The sequence below is a fragment of the Macrobrachium nipponense genome, chromosome 32, assembly GCF_015104395.2.
Source record: "Macrobrachium nipponense isolate FS-2020 chromosome 32, ASM1510439v2, whole genome shotgun sequence".
NCBI classification, from domain to species: domain Eukaryota; kingdom Metazoa; phylum Arthropoda; class Malacostraca; order Decapoda; family Palaemonidae; genus Macrobrachium; species Macrobrachium nipponense.
In genome coordinates, this window is record NC_061094.1 from 12,170,003 (window position 1) to 12,191,520 (window position 21,518).

The 21,518-nt window shown below is 46.0% G+C and overlaps 1 protein-coding gene across 4 annotated transcripts in view; it reads left to right on the forward strand.

Annotated features, from left to right (window-relative positions):
* Window positions 1–241: 241 nt before the first annotated feature.
* LOC135207220 (protein SYS1 homolog) overlaps window positions 242–21,518 on the forward strand; it is a 54,454-nt gene continuing 33,177 nt past the window's right edge. The window contains exons 1-2 of one of the 4 annotated variants that reach the window (XM_064238835.1): window positions 242–390; window positions 11,659–11,736. In XM_064238835.1, coding sequence (XP_064094905.1) covers window positions 11,668–11,736 — 69 coding nt within the window. In that variant the 5' untranslated portion in view covers window positions 242–390; window positions 11,659–11,667. Of the gene's footprint in view, window positions 391–470; window positions 611–3,494; window positions 3,535–11,658; window positions 11,737–21,518 lie in introns of those variants that run through there. The other 3 variants (XM_064238836.1, XM_064238838.1, XM_064238839.1) reach the window with 3 other exon arrangements.

Below are 21,518 nucleotides of genomic sequence, written 5' to 3' on the forward strand. Positions count from 1 at the left end.
GGTGTTAACTACAGGTTCATGTGAAAATATAGAGGAAAGCAATTTATTTTTCGCCATTTGCTGGGAATTCAGCAAAGAAAAAATTGCACCAGTTGAACTACTGCAACTATAAGAAGAGGATACGGTGGGAAAAAAATTAAAACGTCATCATTCAGTAAAAGTAATTATGGAAAATACAAAAGATGTATCGTGTCATATGTGGAGAAAAGAACAAAAGAAAACCAAAGAAGGAAATATCAAAAGCAAGGAAAACATCAAACGAGCAACTGAGGAGCCGTTACATAGACGAGGCCTCTAACCTGAACCACAATAAACATATACAAAGAAGAAGTTTGCTCAAGTTGTCAACAACAGGAATCGAGATCAACGGGAACAAGTGATATTTAATTGGTATGGTATATGGTTCCGTTTGTCACTTGCTGCTAAATTATTTATTATGAAGCGAGAAGTTACTATTATTGATGTTTGGGTGGGTATTTGACATAACGAGAGAGGGTCTGTGCAGGGGGAACTCACCTGAGGGAGATCGCGAAGTGGCCCAGGGGACGTTGAGTCATCAGTTCTCCTCCCGAAAATCCACGAAAAAAAGGCCCTCAAATGAGGCTTTTTGGTAAAGCTACCGGTAGATTAAGTAGTAGGTCGGCTGCGGGTATTTCTTTAGAAATTAACGTTTCCTACAGTACTTTAGTTGCTTATTACTTAGGCTACCTAACAATTTACCTACTGTTATTTTTTTGTTGGTCGACTTTAATTAACGGCGACATCTTCGCTCGAAAAAGACCACTTTTTTAACATGATATTTAATTGGGGGTCAACAATACAATTAAATCTTTAAGCATACCATTCATTAAAAGATTGAAGGTTCGTCAACAAAATGAGACAGGGTAAACGACCGAATGGCCACCTGGCGGCCACCTCTCCCGTTCAGTAGCCACCTTCCTGAAAGTGTTTTCTCCCAAATCACAAATTAAGGCCATAATTTATGAGTGAACGTGTTCATGAAAGTCTAGCCATGCACAGTACTAACTTACCTCCATGATGCATTCGAAATTTTTACTTAAAACCTTGCAAACCTCTAGAAGTTGATGCCATCTTGATGCTTGCAGTCACTTGTGTCAACAAACTTCCCATTTCCTGTGCTAAATCCACACACCACTTGTACCCATAGATGCTGGGACACTTTCTTCACAACAATCTTAAACAACGATGGTGTTTACACTTGCAGACGGTTAAACATGGCTATTGCTCGGGAAGAAGAGGAAGAGTGCGCTAGATAACATTTAAATACTTAATTAAACACCAGAATAAGGTCATGAATTGCATATATTTATTACGTATTCATGATCATTCATTTGAAAATATTCGGTGTTGTAAAAGTAACCAGATTCCTGATAGAAATTTCATCGGTTTTGCTGTGAACATTAGCTATGGAGTTTTGCTGTGAACATTAGCTATGGTGTTGTTCATGCTTTCCTCCTTATTTTTTTTATCAGTGTTGTCAATTGATTTATGAGAACAAATTTGTACTTTTTTGTTAGCACTTCATTATTTAGGTCTTTATTACTATTTTTACTTTTTATTTTTAATAATTGTATGGCTGAAATAATTTGTTTTTAATTTGTAATAATTGTTCGACTGAAACAAATGTAACCATTAAAATGCTTGCTAGGAATGGCAAGTCATTGTTGCTAATTTAGTGGAACTTTACACATACACCGATGCCTTTACAACTGTTTCCATAAATTCTAGATGTCATAGTAATGCAATAATGATAAAATTGCTCTAATATTTATATGTAGATATATATAATATATATATATATACATAGATATATATATATAACATATATAGTAATATATATATATATATTATATATGATATATTATATATATATATATATATATAGATATATATATATATATATAATATATATATTCACAAGTAGATACGCTAAATTCACTTATTTCCATGTTTTTGTGTAAGTCTTATCCCAAGTTTGGAGGGTAAACACAAACCAATTGGCAACAGTGATAACAAAATAGAAAAGCATGAACAACACATCGTAGCTAATGTTCATAGTAAAACTGATGAAATTTGTGGCAGGAATCTGGTTACTTTTACAACAACAAATATTTTCAAATGAATTATCATGAATACGAAATCAATTTATGCAATTCATGCCCTTATACTGGTGTTTAACTAATTATTTAAATGTTATCTAGTGCACTCTTCTTCGTCTTCCTGAACAATCGCCATGTTTCCCCGGTCACAGGCGTAAACACCATCGTCGTTCAAGATTGTTGTGAAGATAGTGTCCCTGTGTCTATGGGTACAAGTGGTGCGTGGATTTAGCACAGGAAATGGGAAGTTTGTTTACACAAGTGACTATGCAAACATTGAGATGGCGTCAATCTTCTGTATGTTGGGTGTTTTAAGTAAAAATTTTGAAAGCGTCATGGAGGTAAGTTAGTACTACGCATGGCTAGACTTTCATTAAATTCTGTTTAATCGGAAATTATGGCCTTAATTTCTAATTTGGGAGAAAACACTTACTTCGAGAGGAAAGCAGAGGTCTCGAGGTGTTGCTTCAATGGAGGTTGGCTTATGACTGACATCTAATTCAGGTTACTGGACGTGCTAAAGTTATTCTTTGGGAAATTGATCATGCTACCGTACAGGTGGTCGCCTGGCCGCCCAGCGATGCTTTACCCTAATTAATGGGGACATCTTCACTTGAAAAAGACCCCTTTTTTCACTCTATATTTAATTTGTGAAACAACAATACCATTAAATCTTAAAGCACAAAGAAACCTAGCAAATTTTTGGGAAGAAGAAGAAGAGTGCACTAGATAATTATTTAAATAATTAGTTAAACACCAGAATAAGGTTATGAATTGCATAAATTCATTACATATGATATTTAATTTGAAAATATTTGTTGCTGAAAAGATAACCTTGAAAATAGTTGTTGCTGAAAAGATAACATTGAAAATATTCGTTGCTGAAAAGATAACCAGATTCATGAGACAAATTTCAATGGTTTTGCTGTGAACATTAGCTACGATGCATTTTTTGCATTTTGCTATTGTTTTTATTGATGTAGGTACATCACGTACAGTGTAATATATATTATATACATAATGTAAGTTTTTATAATATAATGTGTTTTAAAGAAATACATAATTTTGGAATTAGGACCTTTATTTCAGTCTTGTATTATGACATCAGGACATCTTGACTGTCGTACCAATTTAAGATGAATTTTCATATTCAACTTTCTTGCAGAAAATGGTTACAAATATGTACACAATACATATCTGAGAAGTTTACCAGTTATTCATGCAGATTGTTATCAGCTATTCATGCAGGTTTTTATCAGTTATTCATGTAGTAATTGTTATAATCGTAATGCTAACGAAATATGTATCTTTATTATTTACATTTTGGATGTGCGAAGACGTTTGACTGCTGGATTACTGCCGTAGTGTGATGCAGTCGCCTCCACTCCCTGGGATATTTGTCTGTTTTTGCACTGTAAGTAATTAATAGGGCCGAATTTGCAACGGCTAGAAAATCGTTAAAAGAAGAAAGTTGCCATTGCGGCCCATATATTTCTTCCCAAAAATTCGCTAGGTTTCCTTGGCTGTAAATTTGAACGTTATCATCATTTAACATCGTTGTAAAGAAAGTGTACAGCGTCTATAGGTAAAAATGGTTTGCAGATTTAGCACAGAAATAGGGGAGTTTTTTACACAAATGATTCTGCAAACATCAAGATGGCGTCAATCTTCTATACGTAAGGTGTTTTAAGTAAAAATTTCAAAAGTGTCATGCAGGTAAGTTAGCACTGTGCTTGGCTAGACTTCATTAACCTCCGTTTAATTGGAAATTATGACATTAATTTGTGACTTGGGAGAAAACACTTACTTCAAGAGGAAAGTAGAGGTCTTGAGGTGTGGCTTTGACGTATGCTAGCTCTTGACTGATGTTTATCCCAGGTCAATGAACAGGTTAAAGTACTTTTTCGGGAAGGTGGCTGCCATCCGGAAGAGGTGGCCATTATGTCGCCGTTTGGTTGTTTACCTTGCATCCAACAAGGTAGGGGACCCAATGGGAATTTCGGGTTGTTCCGACACGGCATACAAACCTTCGGTCCTTTTACAATAGGAAGGTACTAGCGGCAGCTGGATAGGTCGTAAGCTTTCGAACAAGGGGTTCGGTAGTTAACTGCTTGTCCGACAGGCGCGCGCGCGCGACTGGGAGGTAAACAAATCACTTTTGCTTTCGGCCTGCTGGCGTGTATCATCGCTCTCTGCCCGCTTCATCGTCGTTGCTTTCGCATGGTTGTGTTTTTCTTTTTCTATTTATCTAGTGAAACTGAATTGTAAGTACAATCATTTCATATTTATTTCCATTGAATTCAATTGTGAATTAAAGGATCTTGGTTTCTCCACGCCCTCCGATTACCCGAGTGCCGGGACTGAAGGGCGTAAGTGCGGGAATTCATTTTTCCCAAGAATGATCCTCGTATTGTGTATGCTCGGTGCCGAGGGCGGGAGAGCGCTCGCTCCGAGCTTATATTTTGGTTGGAAATGTGTAGATGAAAATCGTAAGTAAGTGCCCTTTTCATTTATATTTTTTTGACCTGTATGCTCGTTGCCGAGCGAATGCGCTCGGCACGAAAACTTATTCTGTATGGAAGTGGAATCGCAAGTACAGTATTCTTTTTCATTTTCTATAATTATTTTGATTGTAGCAATACTCATTTTGGATCAGTTTCCGCTCTTACCCGGAAATTGATCCTTTCCCCTTTTTATTTGAATGAAGTGAAATCGCAAGTGCAGTTCTTTTTCATTTTCATATTTTATTGAGATTGCATTATTTACTTGGATCAATGTTTCCGCTATTTCCCGGGAATTGATCCTTCCCCTTTTATTTTGTATGAAGTGAAATCGCAAGCGCAGTATTCCTTTTCATTTTTCATATATATTTTGATTGCATCAATTCAATATGGATCAAGGTTTCCGTTCATAATCGGGATGGATCCTTTTACCCTTGCACTCGGTACCGAGGGCGCAAATGCGCTCGCTCCGAGCCCTTATTCATTGTGAAGTGAATCGTAATGCAAGATTCTTTTTCATATTATTCCTTTTATTATTGATTGCATCAATATTATTTTGGTTCAAGTTCCGCTCAGTCAGGGAATTGATCCTTATGCCCTTGCATTCGGTGCCGAGGGCACGATTGCTCTCGGGCTCTTATTATTATTGTTGGGTACATGGGTGATGTGCGGGGGTGGGGGAACGAGAATCCCCCCCCCCCCCCACCCCCCCCCCCCCCCCGCTCAGCTCCCACCGATGGCCCTTGCCCCTTCGGGGGGGAGGTTATCTGGGTTCTTCTCCTCGCCCCGAATCCGTCGAGCGCGGGGGAGGGCGCTCGGTGCCCGATGTACAATTGTATTCGGGGTCTTCCGCTCGTTCGGTGTGGGGCTCACCCCCCCCGCGCGAGGGGACTTCCCCCCCACTAATCACTACTACTGTTATTTCCGCAGGTGCTACTGCCACAAGGGTGGACCTTGGTGAGGTATGGGCGTCCTTCGATTTGCAGGGCGTGCTAGTGTCCAGGGGCTGCGGTTCTATGTCTGGGCCTACTGCGGTCACCCATGGAGTGGTGACCACGACAACGATATCGACTCCAGGTGACGACGTCCCTTCTCACTGGTGTACTCGCCTCACGTGGTAACAGTCTTGCCTACAGCCGCTGTGAAGTGCTGTTCGCCATACCGAGAGGGGGGCGTGCCACCACTGCTCGTGGCTGCCGCGACCACACTTCCGCTGCCCTAGAGCTCGCTCCTGGACCTGCCGCCGGTACCAGGATGTTGCTGGCTGCTGCTCCACCTCCTCCGTGTTTCCGGTGCTGCCTGCCGTACCTGCCGATTCTGTACTGACTGTTCATGCAGTTGCTGTGCTGGCTGTCCCTGCCGTTGCTGCGCTGGCTGTCCCTGCCGTTGCTGCGCTGGCTGTCCCTACCGATGCTGTGCTGGCTGTGCCTGCTGTTTCCTGAGATGCCCCATACCTGAATACCTGCTGACGTCGTCCCTGTTCGTAAGGTGGTACTACCCCACCCCGACTTTGGTCTGTCTGTACAGGTGCGTCCGGGCCCTGTGGCTTCGGCTACAGCAGCCCCCGGCTCCGCCCTGGATAGCAGATCTTACGTCTGTCCTGAGGAAGCTGACGAAGAATAGGAGGAAGGTGTCGTCGTCGTCGTCTTCATCTTCTTCATCGTCGTCGGCTGCCGCCTCTTCCCCTTCGACTTCTAAGGCTTCACAGCCAGGAAGAAGAAGGTTGCCTCCTCCCTCCTAAGAAGTCTCCCTCTGGGAGCTTCTCGTGACCCGTCTCACCTCGGTGGGACGGGAGGGTTCCTTCCGCTGGTCCTCCTGCTCCTTCGGAGGCGGGGCCCGTCTCTTCTTCCGCAAGGAAGGAGACTACGGGGACCAGAGGGGTACCGGTGGCTAACACCGGTACTTCCTCGCCTGGTGTCAGTGGTTCTGCCACTGCATCAGGGTCCGTCTCGGCCTCTCGTTCGCGGGAGGTACCGAGTGTACAGTCGCCTACCAGCGACCGTGCAGCCAGGAACCAGACCTCTGAGCCCGCTCAGCGTCAGGTTCACGGCACGGAGCGGAAGACTGGTGACAGCCGCTCACCGCGACTCTCACCAGACCAGCTCTCGCTCTCGCGGCGACCAGCTGGCTACCCGGGGACGTGACGGTCCACGACCGGCCACGGGCTGAGGCTGGGAAGAGGTCCCCCTGTTCGCCGGAACCAGCGACGTGACGTGCCGTGAGGACAAGCGTCCTCACCGTGACAGTGGAGCCTGCAGGTCGCCTGACCGTCGCTCTCACAGAGAGCGATTGGGTACGGCAAGCAGCACCAGCTCTTCTGACACTCGAGATCGGGGACGCTGTGCTCAGTCCAGCCGTTCTCCACAGCGAGACGGTTCGACCAGGCCTGCAGCTCGATCGCCACCGCGGGTTGACGATCGCCTGCAGCGCCCTCCAAGCCTGCTGGTTCTGCCAGCGAGCGAGGAGGGAGCGTCAGGTCTGCCTCTCCCGTACTTAACCTCCTCGGGTTACACCGTGAGGAGCGAGGTATTGAGGAGTGATCGTGAGGGGTGCGCCCCTCATGATCCCACCGACGACGCCCTACATGCCAGGCACGGTTCTACTCTGCAAGATGCTGTGACTTCCGAGATCCAGAGGAACTTTGCCGAGGTTATGTTGCTGATTCGTCAGCACAACGACCTCGGGGAAGGATCGCCGCTCCCACCAGCAGAGCCACGTCTCGGCTCGAGTCGTTTTTGGGGCACCCGAGAGGGAACCCAAATCGACGGTGGGTCTGCCGCGATCGGAGCTTGCCGACTGTGTTGAACCGGTAGTCCTCTCGTCTCCGGACAAGAAGGCTCTCTCAGTTCTGGCCGTCGAACAAGCTACTTCCACCTCCTCTACTGCGACAGAGGCGTTTTTTACGTGTCTTCGGACACCGTATTTGAATACCCCTTCGGTCCTCCTGAGAGGTTTCGACCTCGACGAGGACTGGAATGAGTCGGAGGACGGTATCGGCTCTCTCCTGTCAGGTGTCGATCAGCCCCACCCAGGACGACGTTCACAGTGGCGGCAGACCCTTACCTACAGTATGAGTTCGTAACCCTCCTCGGGAAAACGTTTTCTCCTGACGATACGTTTTTCCCAGGCTCTGAGAGGCCATCGCCGTAAGGCGATGGCTGCTCCTTTTCTTCTCCAACTGCTAGTTCCGCTGGGAAGGCGAGCCAGTATCCAATTCCTCCCACATTCCCTCTCTCCTTACGGCTACGAGGGAAAGGGGAGGGATCCTACAGAGATTTCTCTGTAAGATCCCACGTTAGGGCTGCGCTACCGGGGGGAACCTTCGGGTCCTACCTGACGTAAGCCCCGGTCGTTGAGGAGGGATCCTGCCCTTTCTCGATTTCTACGGAAATCGAGAGGACCACCAGCCGATATCGTTTGACGAATTCGGTGGGGGTTTTCGCAGAGTGCTTAGAATTCTACGGAATTTCTAGCGCACTCAGAGTGTTCGAGTTTTTTACGATCCCCAAACACTTAGCGAGACCACGGTCCAAACTGAGCGAGAATCCCCGATAATTGTTACACGATAATCGGGAACCCGCCTTATGCTCGAATTCCTGTAATTTGCTAGCATTTGGAGGAAGAAAACTGCTGACTGAAAAAAGAGTATCTCACAGTAGGCGATTAACCTGGAATAGAGAAGAACGGACGGGAACTTCCAGTTTGCTTGAACTATCGTCTTCGGTATTCTGTGCACCATTGAAGCTTTCCTTTGGGAAAGACTTCTCCTTCATCTCTTGACTAGAGAACGAAGGCGGTCGATCTCCAATCCTTATTCTCATTCCTCGAGGGGAAAAGAATTTAGGATGGAGGTCGTGGTACAGAACCTACAAATATACTACGTATATTACCCTCGCGACATGATTCTTTTAACAGTTGAATTGTCCGGGGGGTAGGCGCATACCGTAGTTAACTCTACGGTTTGTGACCGAGACGAATTGTATCTTAATTGAACTGCAACTCGGGGTTGCCTGCAACCTCCCAGCAGTTATCAGTTTCGATTTAGATACTTGGTATTGTCACGACAACACCAAATCAGCTTTTGTATTTACCGAAATCCGTTTCGTTTAAAATATAATTGCCCGAGCGTATTCTTATGCTCGATGGTTCTAGCCGAACGCATTCCTTCGTGGAAGGGATTACTGGCAACTCAGGATGACGAGTCACCGAGAGCTACTGCGTATTGAACTGCCTGATAGCAGCTCAGTATCAGCTAGGTCTCGGAGATGCACGGTCGGTTACGTCTCTCTCTCCCCTGGTTTGATTGACTACCGAACCGTATCTCTACCCAACAATCATGGACGTAGGTCTCTGATTAACGGGGATTCTCCCAATAATGAAGGACCATCTACTGCTGTGATACTCGATTTCATCGCCTTCGACATTGCGAGAATTTTCAACAGAGATATCTCTTAGACTCTTTCATCTTTCTGTTTACCGCACGGTAACAGAAGTCTTGTATAGTCTCCCCGCTGCATCGCACCGCGATAATGCGAATGATTTTTGCAGACATCTGAGTTTGTCTTCAAAATATCTCGTATTCGTAGGTGTGCAATTATTCATTGTTCGCCGCCCCCGAATTAACAGATGTGTCAGAAGACATCCCGCCTACTCTCCGACCTGACAGCTCTCTTACTTCCAAATGTTCAGCCCATGAGAAGCAGTTCTTCAGGCAGTATTTCCCTGTGTCTTCATTACTGAAAAGCGCTCCGCTTTTATTGCAACTACGATCCTCACTGGACAGCAATGAATAGCGGTTAGTGTTCTCAGTCTTTGTAGCACAAGTTCGAATCTTGAAAGAATCCTTCTCTCAGGTTCAAGCTGTGAAGACGTAGGTTGCATTTTATGTACACCTTCGTCTTCAACGACATAAAGTTTGTTTGTCTTCCGCTGAGAATCAACTTAATACGATGAGATATCTTGCCATCAGGGACCTCGGTCTCTAGAAGGCAATTGACTTTCGCCTGTTGGGCACATGCCTTAAGAGAATCATCACCCTCGCCTTCTGGCATCGGTGACGAACAAATTATTTTATTTAGTCCTCTTGGCATAACCCTTTTAAGGCGAAGGTCACGTGACTTGCTCGGGTGCTTGGACAACTTGCCTCCTACCGAACGCAGTCAGTCGGCAGCTGTCAGAGCGCCCAAGTCAGTTACGAACTTCGCTGTGGACTTAGTTCGGTTGTTGTTCCATAACAGTCTCTTTCTTCGTCCTAACGGCTTGTCACAGTACCCATACCATCGACACCCACCATTGAGTGTCGGTGTCCTATCCACTACCGAGAAGAAGAACTTCACTGCATGGGGATAGGAGAATGTGAGACACTTCGCTGCAGACGGTATAGACCAGTATGGGTACAGGACATCACCAAAGTCGAGAAGAGGGATAGGTCATACGACCATTCCCTTCTTTTCCTCTGAGGTAATTGCATGACTTTTCCTGCGAAGTCAAGCATCCAGGGGATGGGGATTTGTGACGCTCGATGTCGTACCGACTTCGTAGTGAAGACTCAGAACCCTTCGGTTCCTGACGATCGGTTAGAGTCCTTCACAATCCCCTCCCTAATGGACTTCACCGCCTTCGATGCGAAGGAGATGCTGCTTTGTCCTGTGAAAGCGCGACCGCGCTTTCTGAAGAAACTCGACATCCCAGGCTGAGTGTTGAAGACTCTTCGTCAGCACCAAGATGACCTAGAATTCTGTACACTCCCTCGAGTTACACAAGAACTTCTCCGTGGCGCAGGTACTGAAGGCAGGGGTCTGGTACAACCAGACCACTGGCACCTCCTTCTACCTTTTGGATATTGCCCACAGGTCCTTGGATCGTTTTCCTTGGGACCCGTGGTGGCTGCTCAACACGTTGTGTAGCTAACCCAGACCCTAGCAGGCTGAACAGCATCGAGTCCTGGTGTGACTGTAAGAATAGATAAGTGAATGAGAGAGTGACTGGCTTCTCTTCCTATCTTTTTCTCCCCCTCTACCTGTGGGTAGAGGGATACGGTCATCACCTTGCTGGATAAGGACGAGATGCAGGTGAGCTACTCGACAGAGCCCCATCCTATCCCTTTCACTAGGGATGGGAGCGAATATCCACCACTTCCTCCTACAAGGGGGGGGAAGTGGATGCCAACAAGAGACAAACCATAACTTTATGTTGCCTCTTGCAAATAGGAACTTGTTCTTGTTTGCTGGTACGAAGAGATACACTTGCCTCTCTCTTAGTACTTGGTCCAGAGGTCTGACCATTGATCCTGCCTGCGGTGCACACCCCGATCAATCGGACAAGAGGCTTGGATCCCCCCTCGCTCTTACGACCAGGGAGGCATTCCAGGTTGGGCGAACACCAGTCTGTTCACAAAAGACTCAGATTCCCTCCCACCAAGAAGTGAGTCTTCCTATTGTAAAAGGACCGAAGTTTGTATGCCGTGTCGGAACAAATGACAATTTGTCCAAAATTGCATTTTTCCTAACTATACAAACCTGAGGTCCTTTTACACATAGTCCCACCTCATGCCACCCTCACTCTGCAGTTTTTGCTTGGGCCAAAAGCAAAAGTGATTTGTTTACCTCCCAGTCGCGCGCGCGCGCCTGTCGGACAAGCAGTTAACTACCGAACCCCTTGTTCGAAAGCTTACGACCTATCCAGCTGCCGCTAGTACCTTCCTATTGTAAAAGACCTCAGGTTTGTATAGTTAGGAAAAATGCAATTTTGGACAAATTGTCATTTTTGGGTGGGGGACACCTGGGATACAGTGATTCATGCATGCTCTGTTATCATTGTTTCATCTATAATAAAGTCTGGTCAACATTCCTTTTAGGTTGGATGCTGGGTGAGATATCTGTAGAAGGAATGTGCCAGATACGTATTATCATGAAGTAAGAATATACAGTGTAGAACAAATGTAATAGGCAATACATAATTGCTTTTACTTCATATGATGTAAGTGCACCCCCTCCTCACACAAAATATGTATGTATCTTTTTCTTTTTGTATTGCAGATTTAGGTTATGGCTGGAGGATTTAGATACAAGATATGGGATCCACCTCTTATTATATCACAGATAATTACAATGCAGGTACAGTAGACTTGATTATTATTGCCATGAATATGCTTTTGGGTGTTTTTATTTGGGATGAATTGTACTTTATATCGCCACACTGATAAGTGAGTTGGCATTCAGACAAAAATAAAAAGAGCAAATGGCAGTCCTCAAATTGTGTTTCAAATATCTTAGCTGTCAAAATTCTCCTTGCTGCCATGTTTATAAGCGTTCATTGGTATTTCATGGTTTTGGCTGTTTGCTGGTTTTATGGTACTGTACACTTATTTTTCAAAGGATGCCTTCCACTGATATCAAAGGTAAGAATGTGAGGTTCTGTAAGAATGGTTACTGTGTTTGGAGGATGTTGATTTTTGAGGTAGATAGACACATGGTTTGTGTTTGTGCCAGCTGCAAGGGTATACATGTAAAGTATGATCTTGAGAATTTATTTGGGAACTGTAGGAATTTTTGAAGGATTTATGCTTTTAAAGTTTGTTTGTTTAGGGAGAGAAGGGAAGCAGATAGATTGCAAAAGCAATACGTAGTCAGGTCAGTTCGTAAACCTGTCATTTTTTCCATTCTCCAGGTCCTTCGTATGTAGTTTTCCTTACCAAGTCTATGGGTTTTCCTCTACTAATGAGGCTTCCTCTTTGCTCCTCTTCCGCACCCCTTTCAGTTCAGGAAAAGTGTACTATAGAGAAGTTAGAACAGGAAGTATACCTTATTGTAAGTCAATAAAAGATTTGACTGACTTTATGTTTGAGAACTGTTCCAGGTTCCCCCATATTGTGCAGTCATTTTCATGTTCTCCTGTAAGAGGTAAGGTGCCCTTGCCCATCTGTAGGCCAAGCCTAGGACTGCCCTGCAACAGTTAGGAATAGTCTGCTGCCAGCAAACTGGGTTATTAATAAACATTACCTTAATATAATTTATCTAGCCCTAAATCCCAAAAACCGCACCAAAATTTACCACATTGGCAACCCTGTTACCTCCTATTCTGTCTGCCAGTTGGCAACACTGTCGTTGACAGATACAAAAACCTTCCCTCAAATCAGTTGTTAACGAGCGCCCGTGTTGTTTACATCACGGCCGCTCTTTATAAATTTCCTTAAACATTTTTATGCCTTTAAAGCTTTCATTATTTGTTAAATGAGACTTTATGTGAATTACCACTCACGCATTACATCACGAAATAGTGAATTAACTTTGATTTCTGTTGTGTTCTTATCTTAAATTACGAACTTTTGTGCGACCCGGAACTACTGACCTGTCCAATTCTACAATGGATTGCCAAGAAAATACGATGCTTCCTTTCTGCCAGCAACATCAGGAACTGCCCGGTTTGTGGAACAAGGATGAGTAGCATGGGAGTATGAACCCCATGACATTTGTAGCTCTTGTCGTGGACAGGTTTGTGACTTGACTTCTCGTGTGACGTATGTAAGCCCTGGTCTGACGAGGATATGACTGCTTATATGAAACGCCAAACAATCTTGCAGCGTAAAAGATCGGTTAAGGAGAAAAAGAAATCGATTGCTAGAACTGTATCTAATGAATTCTTTGACTTGGGCGCTCATGGTTCTGGCTCTTCGGTTTTTCAGTATCGTACGACTCCGATTCCGAATTAATTGATGCTTTGCCCCCTGTACAACTGGTAATTAGTGAAGTTATTTCTGATGTAGATTCAAAGATTTTGGCAATGGAAACTACCTGGAAACAGAATTTTAAGAAATTACAGTTTTGTACATGAACTTCCCTGACAGATATATACGTTAGCTATAGTCTCCGACGTTCCTCCCGACAGAATTTCAAATCTCGCGGCACACGCGACAGGTAGTCAGGTGGTCTACCTTACCCGCCGCTGTTGTGGCGGATGTACGAACCACTCCCGTAAGCTTGTCAGATTTTTCTCTGTCGCGGGAACGATAACAACTGTTGTCGGTTCCTCTCGATAGTTTTTCGATTCTCGCTTGCCTGGAGTTAATTTGGACTTCTTTTGGTGACGTATTCGCTTTGTTTGGCTTGGCATACGCTGATTGTGGACCGGTTTGATTTTGAGTTTGATTTTCTTTAACGATGTCTGATCTAGAATCGGTAGTTAAAACTTCGGTTTTGTTTAGGGTTTGCGTTGGAATGAAAGGATGTAAGGTGAGGTTGCCGAAAGCTTCGGTAGACCCCCACACGGTTTGCATGAAATGCAGGGGGAATGAATGTGCTTTTGCTAACCCTTGTAATGATGTAAGGGATTGAATGAAGAAGAATATAAGGCTCTCTCTTCTTATGTTAGGAAGTTGGAACGTGATAGAGTGCGTAAGGCTTACTCTAGAAGTTCTAGCAGATCTAGAATGAGTGAGTTGGATGTGGATCCTAATAGTACTAACTTAGAATTAGAACCTTCTTCCAACGTTGCAGCCCCGGCTCCCCGCACCGAAGCCGAAGATTCGCCTTCGGAGGCGGCAGTTCTGAAAAGCCAAGAATCGTTCTATGGATCAGAAGATTCGTCAGTTGGAAGGTAAGGAGAGTGTTAGTGATCAGTGCAGTGTCCCCAGTGTTGTGGAGGGTGCGTCTGACCGGCTCCTTAGTGCCTCTAGGCCTGACCTCTTCCAGACTCCCAGTTCCAGTGGAGTAGGAAAGTCGAAAGCCGCAGGAGGGCTAGGGAGAGCCCCCACCGTCAGGCGTCCCCTCGGCAGATCCTGAAGTACGCTCCCAGGCTGCCTCGGATCGCTACAAGAAGGAGCTCCTACGCCATGCTTCTCCTCTTCGTCGTCTCCCTCTCCGAAGAGAGGTTGGAACTCCCCGGATGCGTCGCGCCCGTTGAAGAGGGCTTGGAAGGCTCCCTGCAGTCCTTTGGCTTCTAGTCCGGAGGTTTTCCCGGAAGAATCGTCGGTGGAGGCGAAGAAACCCAAGAAATCCTGTGATCGTTCTTCTTCTCGCGCTCCGCGCTCGCGCCTGCTTCCGAGGAAGAACAAGAAGATTCTCCGAACGAGAGTACTCGCGGGACTTCAAGCTCAGATCACGGCGCTAGCAGACTCTCTAGCAGTTAGGATCACGTAGGAAGAAGGACGTTTCTCTTCCGATCAGAGATCTAGGCGCCGCTCTTCAGAGGATCGTTCTCCTTCATATGGGGAGGTTTCGTATGAAGGTGGGGGCTCGCGTAGGCGCCCTCTGCTCGAGTGAGCGCCCTCGCTCGCGCGTGAGCGTCCCTCGCTCCGCCTGGCTCTCTTTCGATTTCAAGACGCCAAACATCGGTAGGACGCTCTATGGAGAAAGAAGTTTTTTCTCCAGATTGGATTCCCGCTTCCGGTAAGAGCACTGCACCTGCTCATCACGCGATTTCTTCAACTCCCTCGCGTGAAACTTCTCCTCAGCAGCCTCAAGATTCTAGAAGGCGCCCTTATACAAGTAGGCGTTCTTCTTCCAGATGTCACTCTCCTCGAGTGTCGGATCGTGACTTCTCTCCTGACAGGCATCTAGAGTCTGGTAGGAGTCGTGTGCATGATAGACGGCCTACTGTTAGCCGCTCCCCGCAAGGTAGGCGCCAAGAGCCTACTGCAGCATAGATCTCCTAGTAGGCGCTCGTCTCTTTTAAGGCGTCATACTCCTGATTATTCTCCTAGGGGCAGACAACAAGAGTCTTTCAAGCGCGCCCTTCTCCTGTAGGCGCTCTCCCGCTTCTAGGCGCACTTCTCCTGACCGTTTGTCTCTTGTAGGCACCAGGAATCCCGGAAGCGCCCTTCTCCAAGTAGGCGCTCGTTAGTTTTGGAGCGCCCTTCTCCTGAATGTTACCCTCTTGTTAGACGTCAAGAGTCTCGCAAGCAGCCTTCTCCTAGTAGGCGCATTTCGCCTTCCAGTCGGACTTCCGTTGATCGTACGTCAACTGGACAGGTATGGAGAGCCGCGCAAGCGCTCTGCTCTCGATAGGTGCTCTTCTCCTGGCAGCCGCTCGCCTCAGGATAGGCGCATAGAGTATAGTAGGCGCTCGCCTCCTCGTAAGCGCCCTGTGGATGTTTCCGAGGATTCTCGGAGTAGGAGCCCTACCTCTCCTTCGGCTGAGATTCCGTATACCTCGAAGAGGGAGTCTCATCGTAGACTTCCCAGATCTTCTCATCGTTCTCCAGTGGATGTGAACTCTTCTAAGAGAGGGCGTTCTCCAACCTCTCGCTCAACTCCTGCTAGGATCCCTTCGTCACATAAGGATCTTCCGCGCTCGCCTCGAGAAGACGTCCTAGAAGGTTCGGATGAGGAACCGAACACTTCTGCTGCTGTCTCTTCTTACAAGAAGCTTACAGAGCTACTTTTACAAGTTTTTGGGGATTCCCTTACGCCTACGGCTCCTCCTTCTCCTCACGTCACTTTTTTCAACGGCGAAGACAGCGAAGAGTTCTTCTTGTGTGAGGATGAAGCCAACTCTTTCTATGAAGAAGGCACTGAGGAGTTTTGGTTCCTGGATGGCTTCCAAAGAAGAAGCGGGAAAACGATGTTCGCTTTTCCTCCTTCGAAGTTATCAGGACGCGCTGGTTTCTGGTACGAAACAGGAGAGCCCTTAGGATTGGGTCTACCGTCTTCGGCTGATTCGGATTTTTCGGCACTGGTAGATTCGACAAGGAGAACTGCCCTTAACTCTGCTAAGACGACTTGGGCAATGAATGAATTGGATCATTTGCTCAAAGGTATGTTAGAGTGCTAGAAGTATTTAACTTCCTTGATTGGTCGTTGGGAGTCCTAGCCAAGAAAATTGAAGTGCCAGAGTCAATTTCGCCAGAAGATCTTATGTGTTTTGTCTTGTATGGACAAGTCGGTAAGAGACGGAGCGAGTGAAATCGCCTCCCTTTATGGGGCCGGGATCTGAAGAAGAGGTCGGTTTATTGTTCCTTCTTAACGAAGTCGGTCTCCCATGCTCAGAGGTCTTTCTTTGCTGTTTGCTCCTCTGTCTACTCAGTTGTTCCCGAAACATCGAGTGCAGGACATTTCGAGGTCACTTTCGGCCAAAGCCACCCAGTGACCTTTTGGCACAGTCGGGCAAGAAACAAAAAACCTCGCCCTTTCCTTCCCTACCAAGGCTAAGAAGGAAAAGGCAAGTGTTCGAGAACCCTTTCGAGGGGCATCTTCATCAGAACCTCTAACGTTTAGAAGGTCGTAGACCTTCAAGAAGGGTAAGACTTTCGCCAAGTCTGTTAAAGCCCCCAAATAACTTGCAAGTCCTTCAATCAACGGTGGGCGCCAGACTCTTAGAGTTTGCAGAAGTCTGGGCCCAAAAAGGGGCGGATCCTTGGACCCTTTCTATTTTGAGGAGAGGTTACCTCATCCCTTTCGTCGAAAGACCTCCCTTGACGGCCCAATCCCAAGGGACTGACGGCCAGGTACAGAGACCCCATCATGAATCAGCTCTCCATCTAGCAGTAGATCAGATGCTGGAGAAGGGGGCTATCGAACTAGTGACAGACCATCATTCATCGGGCTTCTACAACCGCCTTTTCCTAGTTCCGAAGTCCTCAGGGGGATGGAGACCGGTGTTGGATGTAAGTGCCCTGAACTTCTTCGTAGAAAGAAGAAGTTCACGATGGAAACGCCTTCATCAGTGCTGGCAGCACTTCGTTCAGGGGACTGGATGGTTTTTCCTTGGATTTACAGGACGCTTACTTCCACGTACCGATCCATCCTTCCTCGAGGAAGTTTCTCAGATTCATGATGGGGGGGTGGGGGGAAAATTTTTCAGTTCAAGAAAGGCTCTGTGTTTCGGCCTCTCGACGCCCCTCAAGTGTTCACGGGGGATTTTGAGGAATGTGGCTCAATGGCTTCATTTGAAAGGGGTGAGGATATCCATGTACCTCGACGATTGGCTAATAAGGCCAATTCAGAGATCGTTGTTTGAAGGACTTACAAGTAACTTTAGAATTGACGAAGGCTTTGGGACTTCTCGTCAATTTCAAGAAGTCATCACTAATTCCCGAGCAAGAGTGTGTGTATCTCGGGATACAGATGAACTCTCTGAGTTTTCGGGCTTTTCCCTCGCAGGAAAGGATAGCCCGAGGATTCGAGAGAGTAACAACCTTCTTAGGGAAAGAAGTATGCACAGTGAGGGAGTGGATGAGTCTGCTGGGGACGCTCTCCTCTCTGGAGCAATTCGTTTCCCTAGGAAGGTTGCACCTGAGACCACTCCAATTCTTTCTTCATCGGAATTGGAGTCGTCGTTCTCAGATTTGACGTTCTCCCTGTCGTTATCCCAGGACATCAAGAAACATCTCTTATGGTGGACAGATCCCAACCTCTTTGCGAAGGGACTGTCTCTTCAATCACCAGACCCCCAACCTGGTGTTGTTCTCCGACGCGTCGGACATGGGGTGGGGTGCAACTCTGGGAACCAGCGAAGTGTCAGGTACCTGGGTGGGGGACCAGGTAGCCTGGCACATCAACAGAAAGGAGTTGATGGCTGTGTGGTTGGCTCTGAAGGCTTTCGAGCCCAAAGTCAGAAGATCGGTAGTGCAGGTCAACGCGGACAACACTACAGCTCTGGCATACATCAGGAACAGGGGGGGACGCATTCCTTCTCCCTGTACGAGACAGCCAGAGACCTTCTTTCTGTGGGCAGAAGAAAGAGGAATCAAGCTTCTCACCAGGTTCGTGCAGGGAGAAAGGAATGTAAGAGCAGATCTCCTCAGCAGGAAAGATCAGGTCCTTCCCACAGAGTGGACCCTTCATCTGGATGTATGCCAGAGCCTGTGGAAGTTATTGGGGCAGGCCACACTAGACCTCTTTGCCACGTCAAAGAACAAGAGGCTGGATCCGCTTACTGCTCTCCGATATCAGATCCAGAGGCAGTAGCAATAGATGCTCTTCTTCTAGACTGGAACGGACTCGACGTCTACGCGTTTCCCCCCTTCAAGATCCTGGGGCTAACCATCAGAAGTTCGTAGAGTCCGATTCAACGAGAATTACCTTAATCGCTTTCCCCTTTTGGCCCTTTTGGCCGGCCCAAGAATGGTTCACAGAGGTACTGGAATGGTTGGTGGACCTTCCAAGATTCGCTCTACCCCCGCTAAGGAGCGATCTACTCAGACAACCCCACTTCGACAGGTACCACAAAAATCTCCTCGCTCTCAGTCTGACTGGTTTCAGACTGTCCAAAGTTTGGTCAGAGCGAAAGGCTTTTCAGCAACAGCTGCTAAAGCAATCGCAAGAGCGAGGAGACCTTCCACCTTGCGTGTATACCAGTCAAAGTGGGATGTCTTCAGACGTTGGTGCAAGAGGAAGAACATTTCCTCTTCCAGTACCTCTGTGACCCAAATTGCGGATTTCCTTATTTTCCTCAAAGAAGAATGTCATCTGGTTGTGTCAACTATTAAGGGATACCGCAGTATGTTGGCGGCGGTATTTCGGCATAGAGGCTTAAATATATCCGATGATAAGGACCGTGCATGATCTTATTAGATCATTAAGCGTCCTCATGTAGTACCGAACTGGAATCTAGACGTAGTCCTACAATTCCTTGGATCGTCTAGATTCGAACCTCCTGGCTTAGCCTCTTTCAAGGATTTGACGAAGAAGGCTATCTTCCTTTTGGCCCTAGCTACAGCTAAGAGAGTGAGTGAGCTCCAAGCTATTGAGGGCAATGTAGGGTTTAAGGAAGATTCTATGGTGTGTTCATTTCTTCCAAGTTTCCTGGCAAAGAATGAAAACCCATCAACGCCCTTGGCCCAGGAGCTTTGAAGTTCTAGTTATCTTTTCTAGTAGGGGAAGAGCCCTGAAGAACTCTTTGCCCTATGAGAATTATGAAGTATTTCCCTTTTAAGAGGAGAACAACAACTTAAGGCTAATCAAGATGTGCTTTGGTGCTCCGTAAAGGACCCCACTCGGCCCATGTCGAAGAATGCTCTTTCCTTTTTTCTGAGAAGCCTTATTACAGAGGCACATTTGTGCCTGTAAGGAAGATCATTTTAGACTTACTGAAAGTGAAAGCTCACGAGGTGAGAGCCATCGCAACTTCGCTTGCATTCAGAAAAAATATGTCTGTGCGGAACTTGATGGAGGCGACTTTTTGGAGATGCCAATCGGTTTTTTCGCAAACCACTACCTACGTGATGTAAAAATCACATATGATAAATGCTTCCGCCTTGGGTCGCCTTTCGTATCGGCGGATTCGGTGCTGGGGCAGGGAGCTGAAACTATCCTGTGTAAATTTTTTATATGTTACCCTATATTTTATATTGTTGTTTTTGGTTGTCTGAAAGAGGTTGCAGGAGGCACCTCTTTTTGTCGTAATATTAACCCTTTGTATTTTGGTTAGGTGGTCTGGTGGGTTTTGGCTCCTTGCAGAGGTAGTGGTAAGGATCTGTTAGGTAAGCGGACAAGGTCCCTCTAACAGCATCCGACTTGGATTCTACCACAATAGGGGATCACATATCCCAGTGGTAGATCCGAGAGTCTTTCAGCATCAGGTCCCACCGTCCTAGGCTTGCGCTCTCCAGGCAATGCAGACTCAGAGATAGTATCTATGAAGTCTTCATCCTGAAAGGTGAGAACCAAGGTTTTTATATCCTACAATATTAGTTGTTTCCCGTCTTACCTGTATTATTGAGCTGTCTCTTACCCTCCACCAAGGGTGCCAATCAGCTAAGTATATATCTGTCAGGGAAGTTCATGTACAAAAATGATATTGTTAAACTACAATAAAGTTTTTTGTACATACTTACCTGGCAGATATATACGATTAATGGCCCACCCAGCCTCCCCTCAGGAGACAGGTGGAAGAGAAAAATCTGACAAGCTTACGGGAGTGGTTCGTACATCCGCCACCCAGCGGCGGGTAGGTAGACCACCTGACCTACCTGTCGCGTGTGCCGCGAGATTTGAAATTCTGTCGGGAACGTCGGAGACTATAGCTAAGTATATATCTGCCAGGTAAGTATGTATGAAACTTTATTGTATTATAACAATATCATATTAATAAACATTACCTTAATATAATTTATCTAGCCCTAAATCCCCAAAAACCGCACCAAAATTTACCACATTGGCAACCCTGTTACCTCCTATTCTGTCCACCAGTTGGCAACACTGTCGTTGACAGATACGAAAACCTCCTCAAATCAGTTTGTTAACGAGCGCCCGTGTTGTTTACATCACGGCCGCTCTTTATAAATTTCCTTAAACATTTTTGTGCCTTTAAAGCTTTCATTATTTGTTAAATGAAACTTTATATGAATTACCACTCACGCATTACATCACGAAATAGTGAATTAACTTTGATTTCTGTTGTGGTTCTTATCTTAAATTACGAACTTTTGCGCGACCCGGAACTACTGACCTGTCCAATTCTACAATGGATTACCAAGAAATTACGATGCTTCCTTCTGCCAGCAACATCAGGAACTGCCCGGTTTGTGGGACAAGGATGAGTAGCAGGGAGTATGAACCCCATGACATTTGTAGTTCTTGTCGTGGACAGGTTTGTGACTTGACTTCTCGTTGTGACGTATGTAAGCCCTGGTCTGACGAGGATATGACTGCTTATATGAAACGCCAAACAATCTTGCAGCGTAAAAGATCGGTTAAGGAGAAAAAGAAATCGATTGCTAAAACTGTATCTAACGAATTCTTTGACTTGGGCGCTCATGATTCTGGCTCTTCGGTTTCGGTATCGTACGACTCCGATTCCGAATTAATTGATGCTTTGCCCCCTGTACAACCGGTAATTAGTGAAGTTAGTTCTGATGTAGATTCGAAGATTTTGGCAATGGAAACTACCTGGAAACAAAATTTAAGAAATTACAGCTTAGTCTAGATAGAGATATTTCTGCTAAGTTTAACAATCTGTC